Genomic DNA, 13,328 nt, shown 5'->3' on the forward strand with positions numbered 1-13,328 from the left:
TAGAACCAGCAGAACTAGTAGAACCAGCAGAACTAGTAGAGACTAATATGTCTGCTTCTAAGGGGAGAAACTTGCTTCAACTCCCCTCTTGGCCACACAAGAACCATCACCTGAACCCATGCCTAACGATAAACAAAGGGTAAAATCTGTATCTAGGGATAACCAACCCTCGAGAAAAGAGCCTTTATTTGAGGCAGGTGATGAGAATACTGGTATGCAAGAAACAGCAAGGAATGCTGTTAATGAAGACCCAACCAGTAGTGTGATGCTGGGTGACCAAAGTGTTAAAGATCCAACAAAGGAGGATGAGCTAGGTGATAATTCAGTTGTTTGGACTGTTGGTGATTCTACTTATACACTATCACCTTTACCATCAGACTTCCTTACTGCCTTTGATAGGATACTAGGTGATCTCTACGTTTATGAACCAGTGGGTCCTTTAGGCACATCAAAGTATCCATTCACATATCCTCCATCTTCTAAAAGAAAAATGATAAATATACTTCATGGGAAGATGAACCAGCTGTACATAAAATGCCTTCTCCTCGAAAAATGAACTTTGAAGAAAGAGAAGCTCATCGGCTACAGATTACAGTTGATGAATGGTTAAGTAGAGAAGAAATCAAAAGAGCTAAGAGTATATGACAAATCAGAATGCTGTATCATCCTCTTGATCAGCAGTTCTACATTGATGCTCTAAATCTTAACTTAGACATATCACAATATATGAAAGCTAGTGGATTGAGCTTCCACACTAATGAGGAGAAAGTATTATTCAATGAGGCAGTATAACTGAACTTGGATCTTCAAGAGTACTATAATTTGATGTGTACTGGTGAAGGATGACAACTTCTCACAACAGCACGTTCCCTCAACCTCACTATGAAAGAATATATGGGTGTTCAATCAAAACAACAAGTGAGGGACGATACTGAGTATGCACAAATGATGAGAGGGCACCCAAAGTTGATCCAAAAGTAGCTGCCCGCTTACAAGCCTTGACGGAAAGAACTCTTAGAAAAAAGTATACTGATGTAATGACACGAAGACAAGATATTGGGAATCATCAAGTGTCAGCAAGTATCTAAGAAGACTTTCAACATCATCAGAGATAACAAAGTTCTTGAACACGTAGATCTAAGAGATCTAAGATTATATGGTTTCTCTGAGTGGATGGAAATGCTTCAGTATTTTGTTGGCAAAAGAGAAAGTAAGCTTATGGACATGGTGGTCCCTGAACTGGAAGATATTTTTTGAAAGCTACCAAGTATGCCAATATTCCAACAGCAAATGTGAAAGTTGAGCTATCCAAAAAGAAGAAGAAATCAGTTAGTGGTCCATTCAGACATGACCCCATCATTCTAACTGATCATATTCCACAGTTCAGACCTGATGATATTCCTGACTTGTTCCATGAAGCCTGGAAAATCAAGCAGGAGGAGCTATCAGAAGAAGAAAGAGAAAAGAAGAAAGATAAAGGTAGTTAGCCTACTGCTTCATTAAATTAACTTTTACACTACTTCATTTTCATTCTACTATAATTAATATATAATGAATATGAAATGAGTTAATCTTCAAAATCATATCAGTTTATGAGATATAGATAACTCTGCAAAAGATCCCAGAAAATAAACCTTAAAGGGACAACTTCACTGCTTATTTTTATTAAGTCTCTTAGTGCTGAGCCTTAGTGTTTTCTTTATGAGTCATAAGTTTTATCATCATCAAATAGGGGGAGATTGTTGATTCCCAAAGTGATTAAGGATTTATTTATTACAAAACAACAATATGTACACTAATTGTTATGTGCGGCGAGCATAGGTTTATTTAAGTTTAGACAACATTGTTTGTTGTGTCAAGTGACTCAGTATGCTGCCTGGTCTATCATCACAAGATAGACAACATTCTTTAACCAACACAGGATGTGTGCCAATCAGTATAGATAATCATGTAAACCAGTTGAAGAACTAGCATAGCTGGTAGCATCATACCACACTTAGACAATTATGCTCCATTACAAGCATAATAGTTTTCCAAGTGGTCTACATCAATTATACTATTCAATAGAAGTCGAAGACAAAGTTGAACAGAAAAGTTCATGCGTCGGCGGCTGACAAGTAACCTTACAAGACCACGTGGAAATGCATAAGTTTAACGCATGTGCAGACATGGGTTAATACTTTGTCAACACCTAGGGAACCAAATATTCTATTTGTTTATACAAATAGTATGTCCAAACCAATTTAGGATGTTCCTGTAAATAGCCACCAAAAAGGAAAGAGAGAGCGCACACTTTCTGATGGTGTTATCGACTCAAGTACAGACATCCTATGTATCAGTAGATAATAGATCAATTACCTGGTTAATAGGACTCCTATAAATAGATAACTCCACTATTGTAATATTTAGTGGTGTATGTATTAATTAAATAGAGTCTAAACCGTGTAAAGCTTGGGATATCCTCTCAAGTTATTTTAGGTGTAATCTGTATCAACCAACTATTTATTCCGCCTTAGTATAGTTGTGATTCTTTGAGATTTATATCAATAAAAGAATAAGTTGAAAGTTACCCCTTACTCTTATCTAATTACTTGTTTAAATACACTTAATTGCTACATTATCTGTTTAAACAAAAAGTAATTGTATTCACCCCCTCTACAATACTTCGTGTTGTTAATTCGGGACCAACAATATATGATTCATAATAGTAATTAGAACTTATTTGAAAATAGCCCTAAAGGTTATTTTTTAAAATTTAGACATGTTTAAAAGGTTTGTAGACTTTTTGATCTATTGGTCAATGTATTATACTTCATATTGCTAATAGCTTCCTTTGAATTTTTTTTTGCATTTTAGAATTCTTTGTTTTCTCAAAAATTTGCAATCAACATCCTCCCGTCCACCTTTCGTTAAAAAAATTCGTTGAACCTTGACATGTGCATTGAATGTGAGGGCGAATTCGTCTTTTTATTCTTTTCTTAACTAAAACTAAGGAACCACCATCGAAAAAAAATCTTAAAATTTATATATATTTAACTTATAAAAATTTCAATAATTTACATATTCTTATAATTACTCAATCAAGGTAATAACTTCGTTGTAGTCAAATCTAAACTAAGCTATATACCATCTCTAATATCAAAAACCAAATCATAACCAGAGATACGAAACTACAAAAAAAAAAAAAAATCAGACCCAAAGATGAACTGCATATACAAATTTGGTCGACAATGACATGCAACTACGGTGATGATGAGTAACTACATAAACCCATCTCGAAAACACCGTGGTTACCTCAGATCTGAATCAAATTGAATGTAACAATCACTTTCGTATTTTTTCTTTAGGTAAATCAAGACTACTAGTGTAACAAAAGTATATTCAAATACAAATTAAAAATTCGTATATTTAGATCCCCTTTACAATTTGGTAACGATGATGCTGAAACTCATATATGTTGTAACGATCCTCCTTTTTCCATTAACATTTTTTGTTAATTCTTTAACGGCTGTTAGTTTGACTTTTGTGTCATACGTGAAATAGGTGACATTTCTATTCTATATTTATTTATAAATATTATTTGTAATATTTATGTACCAACTTTTATGATAAGAATTTCTACTCTTGATTATATGATGCAACTTAATGACCGTTACCCGACATTTAAGTAACGATTTATGGAAATAACATTTCTATGTTATCACTTTATGATTAATATTATTTATAATTTTTATTTTTCTATTACTATATTAAGAATTTCTATTCTTAATGTTGTGCGGTTTAAACCCGACGACCGTCAGAAAACGTTACGATTATTGAAAATCGAGAAAAACGTCTGTTAAGACAACGAAATGTACAAATATATATATCAATAACTATTTTATATAATTATTAAGTTATAAAAATTCCTTTTAAATATTAGGGAGTTTTCCTAATTTTAAAACCTGAGAAATTTGTTTAAAAGTTCAGTTAACGTTCCATTTTTCGGTTTCAGTTAACGACACTTAACGAAACACCTTGAGAAATTAACTAGCTAATATAGAGAGCTCATGGAATCCCTCTTGTACCCCAAATCAGCAGCCCCCATCCTACTTTAAGCTCCATTTGTTTTACCATGGCCCATGCTTGTTAGCCCACCTAAAAGCCCTAATCACATTTTAAACCCCACTTAATCAATTAAGTACATGCATTTTCTTTCCCTTCTTCCTCCATCCACGACCTAAAACATCCCATAGCACCATCATCATCATCATGACCTTCATCATCATCAATCACTCTCGATTAATTGTCCGATCGTTAAATAAATCATATATTCGAAACCTACGCGCAAAGAGCTACACATCTAACCGTGCAATTTCTTGATTTGGGTACAATCATAAACCCTCAAATTTATATATCTCTAATTTTAATCCATATTTATAGTGTATCCATGTCTAGTGCTCGATTCATTGTATGTATGCTTAGTTTTATTCGATAATTTGTCCGATTGTTGATGTTATGTAAAATCACGAATTGGAATGATATTCTACTAATATGTATGACATATAATAAGTATGTAATATGTACATAGTTGTATTACTCTCTAAATCTTAATAACTTTTTGTTTAGAAATCGCATGTTTTCGATTTACGGATCGAAAGTTAGTGTTAATTAGATTTCGGTATAAAATTCTTGCTTTATTTTGATATTCTGGAAAAGTATGATTTAGAATCACGTCATAACATGTTTATAAATTTATTCCTTTCGAAAAACTATTCATTTTTTATTTAGATATCGTGTTATTTCGTTGAACAGATCATAAGTTATGACTAAAACAATGTTTCTGAAAAACTGATTTGACATGCTAAACGCATTTTATCACTAGAACTGTTCTAGGACGTTTTAGTGAATGATGATTTTTATGTATAGGTGCTTTACATAATAACGCCACATCTCTGATTCGCGAATACTGTTTTGGAGTCACATATATTTTACAATAAAATACAGAAGTAGTTGTAGTTTAACTACTTTTAAACCCGAAACATTATATGTTATTTGTGTTGTAAAAATATGGATAAAGGTATAGGACTTAGAACTTTTGTGTGAACTTATTAGTATCATATTAAAGTATTTTCAAAGGTAGAGAGCGTCTTGAAGTGTATTTTGACATATTTGCAAAACATGTATTCTTATAATTAACCGAATAAATGCTTTAGCGAAACTTTACAATAATATTGTTAAAAACTAATGTGTAATGTTTTGAACTATATTGAATGCGTGGTTTTGTATATGGTCATTTGTGTGGTGCTTCTGTAGTGGTTAGTAGTGTCGAGTACTAGTTGGATGAAACCATGTAGTAACATCACCGAACACTACCGTTTTACTAAACACTACTATGTTACTAAATGTTATTGTTTTATTGAAAAGATTGAACCTTATCTTATGTTGTTTACCTGAGTTGACCTTTGACTTTGACTTTCTGAGTTGACTTTTAGTGTTAACCTTTTGAGTTGACTTTTGTTAACTTTTTGTGTCGGACTCGAGCATTAGGGATGTGTTACACTATGACCTGACCTAGTTATTAGATATATTCTAATCAACCTGTTTAATTAGGTTGAAGTCTACAGTATATGTTACGTGTTACTAGCATTTTTGAGTATCTTATTGATGTGCTATCATGGTGAGTTGTAGTCCCACTTTTTATACTTTTAAATATTTTAGGATGAGAATACATGATTTTATTATTACATGTTAGACACAAGTATTCAAATTATTTTACTTTGAGTTGAAACATAATATCTCCTAATTTGGTAACTTTTAATCACTAAAGTTTCCCAACTGGTGGGCACGAACTCTGTTGATAGATCTATTGGGCCTGACAGCCCCGTCCGGTTTATTCATGCTAATTTGCAACGGACGTATAGTACTTCGAGTTGATACACCTATTTCAGTGTATGTATACATGTTCAAGGGTAATACTATTAAGTTAAGCTTAGTTACCGAGTGCTCAAGGATATAGAACATTTTATAAATGTTTCAAAACATAAATCTTGTGCTCTAAGTTAAATATTGTCTGCAATATTAAACTTATAAGTCACCAACATTATTTTTAACGTTCTTTGCATGTTTATTCTTAGGTATTTGATTGGCTAATTGCTTCCGTTGATTGCTAGAAGTCTGCATACATGGAGTCGCAGATTTTAAAATATTTGCTTTTGCATTCATATTATATACTTTATATATAGTACAGTGGTTATTGTTGGCATTTGATTCAACGTATTTTACTTTGTCGGTTTTATCCCTAAAACTTACTATTAATGTCGGTTTCCATTTTCGGCAACTTTATTTAAATAAATGAATGCAAAGTTACTTCAAACGTTTTATATAGAGGGAATAACCTCGTTGTGGGACCGTTGGTTCACGTACTGAGTCAATAGTGATTTTGGCGGGTCGTGACATATCTACAATTCAAAAATCCAATGTTAAGAACACAGGTCTGTCCATTCAGGTCTGGGTAACGAACAACATATCTGTTCGTTTTCAATTTTAATGATGGTTTTTTTGACCGATGTCGACGACAACGAATGTTGTGATGCCGGAATTTCGAACAGCAAATACCGTGTTTCTAGATTCAAAATTAAAATCAACAAGGGTGGCTATCAAATACATATATACACAAACAAAGACTCTGTTTCTAACATCATCTCAATTAGCAGCATGAACTTTAATTTTTAGGTGCGACTGAAAATTGACTCGTCTCCGGGATCTCAGTGGCGACAAAATAATGGGTTTCAATCTGTGTGTTTATGTATAAGTCTATATATAAGTAGACTGTATCAACCACCTCTGTTGCCTTTCATGTCAAATATATTGGAGAATGAGTTTTGCTATACTGATTATTGTCATTGTCATTTATTGATTTGTAAAAGTAGGTTTTTGTAATCTTTACAATAGACAGGTTTTGTAAACGTTCAGTTAGGTTATATTGATTTTAAAGATATGTAAGGTTTTTTGCGTAGTTTGCGAGTTTTGTATGGAAGTAATTTGAGAGATTTAAAAATGTTTTTGATATTAGACAAGAAAAAGATGAATCATATAAAAAGAGGAAAAAAGTTGAATTTGTGCCGGTAGTCCTTCGTTTTTAGTGAATAAGATGAAGAAAAGTAAAAAGATAAATTTACCCTTACATGAAATGCACATGTCAAGAGTTAACACATGTTAAGAGTTAACAGACTTTTTAGTGGAATTTTGACGGAGGGATGCTGATTGCATATTGTGAAAAACAAAGGATTCTAAAAAAAAAATAAAAAAAAACCCGAATAACACTGTTAGCTATATGTAGTATAATACATGAACCAACGAAGTAAAAAGTCAGGTCTGTATTTATATAATAACCACTCATTCACTACCCTAACAACCAGAATGTACAAGAAGTTTATGCTTGAAATTATTTTTTAGGTAAACTCTTTAGAACTATATTAAAAAACTAGTGAAATGACCCGTGGAATCACGGGTTTGTTTAAACGAAACAATTTAATGATATGTTTTAGGTATTAAGTGAACGTAAATTCTAAAGTTATTTAGTCTAATCTCCCGTGGAATCATAGAGTCCGACTAAGAAACTCGTGAGCTGAGCATTTTATCGAACACCTAAAATGCATATTAAACAATCAACATCCAAGCATAGGAGATAATATTGATTGTCATTTTATTTTAAAAGTGTAAATTAAAATATAAATTTAGAATTAGTTTCCCTCTACCTAAATTTTATACCTTTTCGTACTAAATTCAAAATAATTAATTAAAATAATTTAAAATTATTTAATTTTAATAATTAAAATAATTATTAATAAGATTTGATAATAATAATAATAATTAATTAATAAGATTTAAATTTAATTTAAAATTATTTAGATTAATGACATCACTCACCATGCTTAGATTTTTTTTCTTTTTCTTTTTAATTTTTTCTTAACAAAGGAATTAACCTAATAATGACATCATCATTTTAGCAATATAATAGAAACTATAGATAGATTCTTAATAATTAAAATTAATTAAATTATGTTTACAATTATAAATAGTAAGTATTATAAATTATAATTTCTTATTTCTTATTAATTTGATATTACCCCTACATACTAATAGCCACCAAGAAATTTGTAGTTTCGATACAAAAGTGTTGTAGTTTTTAGTTTGCGCTCACACTGCAATCGGCCCCTCACCTTTGCCTCACTTTACAAAATTACCTCTATATACTAATAGCCACCAAGAAATTTGTAGTTTCGATACAAAAGTGTTGTAGTTTTTAGTTTACGCTCACACTGCAATCGGCCCCCACCTTTGCCTCACTTTACAAAATGACCCCTCAAATTTACTTCTTTTCAGAGGTAAAAAATGTAAATATGCAATTTTTTTAAAATAAAAGAAACTACTCCCACCCGAATTTTTAGCAGGTCCTATCTTTTCGCTCGGCGCGAGTTAAATTTTTCCGAGCCCACCGTTCAACTCAAAAAAATCTCACGAACACAACGGGACTAAGTATGAGCGAAACGGACACTTAAAAAAAACGCTCAATACCTCGGACTATATTCAATACATATAGACACCTATAACACGCTCCGTTAACTATGAATACGCAACTCAAATGCCCCGTTTCATCGCGCGGCTCATTTTTCTAGTTATAATTATATTATATTATATATTTTATTATTTAAATTTAAATTTAAATACTAGTATTAAATTAAAGTAAACATACAAGTGACTTAGTGAGATTGGGCCCTGGGTGGCCGGCATGAATGATGACATGGGACATAGTAGTGGTCATTCCCGTGATTAAATATGTATTTGATAATACTAATGTCATTTTCAAACAAAGATATTAAATTAGATCATTTTTATTACTACTCAGTAGTATATTGTAATATTTTTATTATGTTAACTCGGATCAGATTCCACATTGTAGAAACCGGAAATGTCAATTTGACTTATTATATTCATTTATTTATTTACATGCTACATTTCGAAACAGAATTAAAAATACTCCTCTCCGTTTTTATACGTAATTGTTATTAAAAAGTTTTCCTAAATTTAAAATATATTTGATAAATATCAAATTTTCCTTTATTTTTAAAGTAATATAAATTTGATGAGTTTAATAGTAATTAGTGGTTATTTTTTTAACTAAACAATTAATATTAGATTTTTTAAATAGTAAAGTGAAAATTTATTTAAGTAGAGGCAGAGAGTAATAGTTTCACCCTCCTAACTTTATGATCTATGTTTATGTTTATTTTCATTTGCAAGCTTTGATTTTCTTTTCTATTTTTTATAAATAGATAAACATAATAACGTAAGATTCTGTTTATATTCTATTAAAGTATGTGAGAAAAAGGTACAAGTGATTAAGAAGTTAGAACTTAGAAGTAAAACTATAGTTTTAATAAAAAGTAGAACGTAACAAATTTAATTTATTTTTAAAGAATGTATTTTTTTTTTTTTTTTCTCTTAACGATGAAATTTAAACAGAAAGAAAAGAATAAAACCTTGGATCAATTATTTTGGCAGTTAAATAATTAATTAATCATTTATTTTGGTTGATAGCCAAATTCATGGAGTGCACAATATTGCAGACTACAGAAAACAACCAAATCGCATGCCTCGGACACGTCACTGGTCAATCACATGCTTCCACGTCACCATTCGCTTACCCCACTCTACTTCAACGGCCCAGATCATATCGTCATATTTCAATCCAATGGCTAACTCACCTTCTTCCAGACCTTTCCAACCTCATTATAACTAGGGTTAGTTATTTTACCATACATTTACACGCGTTTTGTACTGCTAATTAACCGCAGTTAAAATATAAACATATACAGTGTCTACATTTTAACATTTACATAAAATAAACATAAACAAATAAATAAATTTACATATATACATATCCCCTGTTCCAGACAGGGATACATCGAGCTATAGAGAGAGAAACTGAGCTTTTTAGAGAGAGAAAGCACACGAGACGAAGAATTAAAAGAATAACAAAAAATGAAATGATTTTGTGATTAATTTTTTGTGTGATTTGATTCGTTTACATCTTCGTTCTCTGTTGCATTGTGTTAATCTATTAAAGATCCAAGGATCTGGTAAGTTGTTTTATTTATTTAATTTTATATTTTAATTTTAATTATTACTCCAGATATTTAACATGTAAATGAGCAAACTTTTGATTCGATACATATAATTTGCCTGATTATACTAAATGTCACATTTTATGATATTCATGATTTTGATCTTAAACAGTATAAGTTGACATTGATCATGTAATTAATATATTATTGATGCTTTCATTGAAATAATTAAGTTAGGTTTGAAATTAATCATCCGGACTAATGTTTTGTAATTATTTTAATTTAATTATTTGGTGAATAAAATGAAGCCTTAGGTTTAGTCTTGTTAGATATATGTATATATGGATATATGCTTTGTAATTAGTACTAGCAAATTGTGCACTGTCTTTCATTAATTTGATAAGTTAGGTGATTTATTGTGATGTTGTTTTTACACAGATCAGGCAAAAAGTGCTGATTTTGGTCAACCACATGATCTGTGCACTGTGGTTAATGATCGATTTCGAACTGTAGTTTGGTTATAAGATTTTGAGGGGTTTTTTAATTCGAATCAATCAAATTGATCTACATTTGATTGTGTGAGAATCTGATAAGCCCTTTGTTTCGTTAATGTCTCGAAAATTGGACAGCAGCCCGGTTCAAACACAAATGGCTGTAGGGGTTGTTAGCAGTCCTTTAGGGAGGGATTATTATGCAAAAGATGGGAACCAAGGGGTAAAACCGTCAATTAGGAGACGTGTTTTTGTTCAAACTGAAACAGGTTGTGTTTTAGGAATGGAGTTAGATCGAAGCGATAATGCTCATACGGTTAAACGAAGGTTACAGATTGCACTAAATGTACCTGTTGAAGAGAGTTCTTTAACTTTCGGTGATCGGGTTTTGAAGGATGATCTTAGTTCTATTCGTAACGATTCGCCTCTTTTGTTAACACGAAACGTGATTCATCGAAGTTGTTCGTCTCCTTGTCTTTCACCGACTGGTCGGGATATGCAACAGAAAGATTTTAGCGGGCCCATTGAGATTTTGGGGCGTTCGAGTTGTTTTAAGATAACGAATCAAATTGTTAAGGAAATTGTGAAAGCGATGAAGATTGGTGTTGACCCGATTCCAGTTCAAAGTGGACTTGGCGGTGCGTATTATTTTAGAAATAGTAGGTCCGAGTGTGTTGCGATTGTGAAACCAACCGACGAGGAGCCGTTTGCACCGAATAACCCGAAAGGGTTCGTGGGTCGGGCTTTGGGTCAGCCCGGTTTAAAACGTTCTGTTCGCGTTGGTGAAACGGGTTATCGAGAGGTTGCTGCTTATCTTCTTGATTATGATCATTTCGCTAATGTTCCTCCTACTGCACTCGTTAAAATTACTCATTCGATTTTTAATGTTAATAACGGTGTAAGTATGAATAATAACAGCAATGATCCTCGAAATTTGATGAAACAGTATAGCAAACTTGCGTCGTTTCAACAATTTATCCCTCATGATTTTGATGCGAGTGATCATGGAACGTCGAGTTTTTCGGTGTCTGATGTTCATCGTATCGGGATTTTAGATATACGAATTTTTAACACGGATCGACACGCTGGGAATCTTCTTGTTCGAAAGGTTAAAGACGATGGTGTTGACCAGTTTGGTCAAGTTGAACTCATACCGATTGACCATGGTCTTTGTTTACCCGAAAGTTTGGAGGATCCGTATTTCGAATGGATCCATTGGCCACAAGCTTCGATACCCTTTACAGACGAAGAACTTAAATACATCGAAGATCTTAATCCGTTTCGTGATGCAGATATGCTGAAAACCGAACTTCCTATGATTAGGGAGGCGTGTCTTCGTGTTTTGATTCTATGCACGATTTTTTTAAAGGAAGCCGCGTGTTACGGGCTGACACTTGCGGAAATAGGTGATATGATGAGTCGCGAGTTTCGTCGAGGTGAAGAAGAACCGAGTGAGCTTGAGGTTTTATGTCTCGATGCAAGGCGATTAGTAGCCGAACGAGTAAACGATGTATCGGTTTTATCGCCTAAAAACGAACGAGGGGAAGATGCATTTCAATTTGAGATTGATTGTGATGATTCCGCGTTTGACGATGAAATTGGATTCGGGCGAAACCCGTTTTCTAAACATTATTGCACTATTGAAGAGGAGGGGGAGGAGGAAGAAGACGACGTTGTATTTCCTGCATCAAGAAAGGTACCTTTGGTACCGAAAAACAACTCGTTTACGGGTCGTAACTTGAAGAAGGGATATGGGTATTCAGCAACGAATTCGAATTCGTCGTTTGGGCATAGGAGTGCGAACGAGCCGTTACCGGTTAGTGCGAGTTTTGTGAAGATGGGTGATATGAATGAAGAAGAATGGGGTGTGTTTTTGGAGAAGTTTCAAGAGTTAGTGTACTTGGCATTTGCGAATCGTAAATCGGGTAATGTAGGACAAAGGCAGGTTCAGAGGCTGGGCACTTCATGCCAGTTTTGAAAGAGAGATTGATTACAAGTTTGGAGGAGGAGGTATTAGTCATAGTAACTGAGATGATAATATGAGTAATGAGTTTGACTTTGAATAAAGGAGTGGTTGGAGTGTCGTTTTGTAGATATTGTTGAAGTGGAAAATGCTTGAGGAGATGTGGGTTAGAATTTACAAACTTTTTTTATATTACGAAGTAGTTGGTTAAAAGACTTGTTCTATAAGTCTGTTGTAGTATTAAAATCTGAAATAGTTTAAAGGAAAAAATATATGAAAAAAGTATTGTAAATATATCATCAAATGTCTTTGAGACTTGGGTAATGGGTATCTGCTCTTTTTTTTTTTTTTTCCTTTTACTATTGTTATTATAAGCAAAATGCGGATGTTCTTCTATGTTTACATCTTTTTATTTTTATTTTGTTACATATAAGTAGGTATATAATGGATCGGGTGAGGCCGTATCCATATCCATATTCATTTAATTTTTATTCATCCACATTCATATCCATATCCATTTAATTTCTGTGGATTAAGCGGGTCAATGGATATCCATTGAATATTTAAAAAATGTTATAAAATTTCCTAATATGTTGTATAAACAAAAACGTAATACAACAAAGATATATATAACGTATAATCTTTGTTGAAAATACAACATAATTCATTAAATATACTATTAAATATGAACTATGACAAATCAAATGTGTAGTTTGTATGTTTATTTGATAAGATATGTGTTTTATTGTAATATATCGTAGTTAA

The 13,328-nt window shown here is 32.4% G+C and overlaps 1 protein-coding gene across 1 annotated transcript; it reads left to right on the forward strand.

Annotated features, from left to right (window-relative positions):
- The first annotated feature begins 9,964 nt into the window (after positions 1–9,964).
- LOC139857043 (phosphatidylinositol 4-kinase gamma 7-like) lies at positions 9,965–12,884 on the forward strand. The gene is made up of 2 exons (XM_071845752.1): positions 9,965–10,124; positions 10,548–12,884. The coding sequence occupies exon 2, from the start codon at positions 10,719–10,721 to the stop codon at positions 12,576–12,578; it is 1,860 nt and encodes a 619-aa protein (XP_071701853.1). The 5' UTR covers positions 9,965–10,124; positions 10,548–10,718; the 3' UTR covers positions 12,579–12,884.
- The last annotated feature ends 444 nt before the right edge of the window (positions 12,885–13,328 follow it).

Source organism: Rutidosis leptorrhynchoides, chromosome 7 (genome assembly GCF_046630445.1).
Source record: "Rutidosis leptorrhynchoides isolate AG116_Rl617_1_P2 chromosome 7, CSIRO_AGI_Rlap_v1, whole genome shotgun sequence".
NCBI lineage: Eukaryota > Viridiplantae > Streptophyta > Magnoliopsida > Asterales > Asteraceae > Rutidosis > Rutidosis leptorrhynchoides.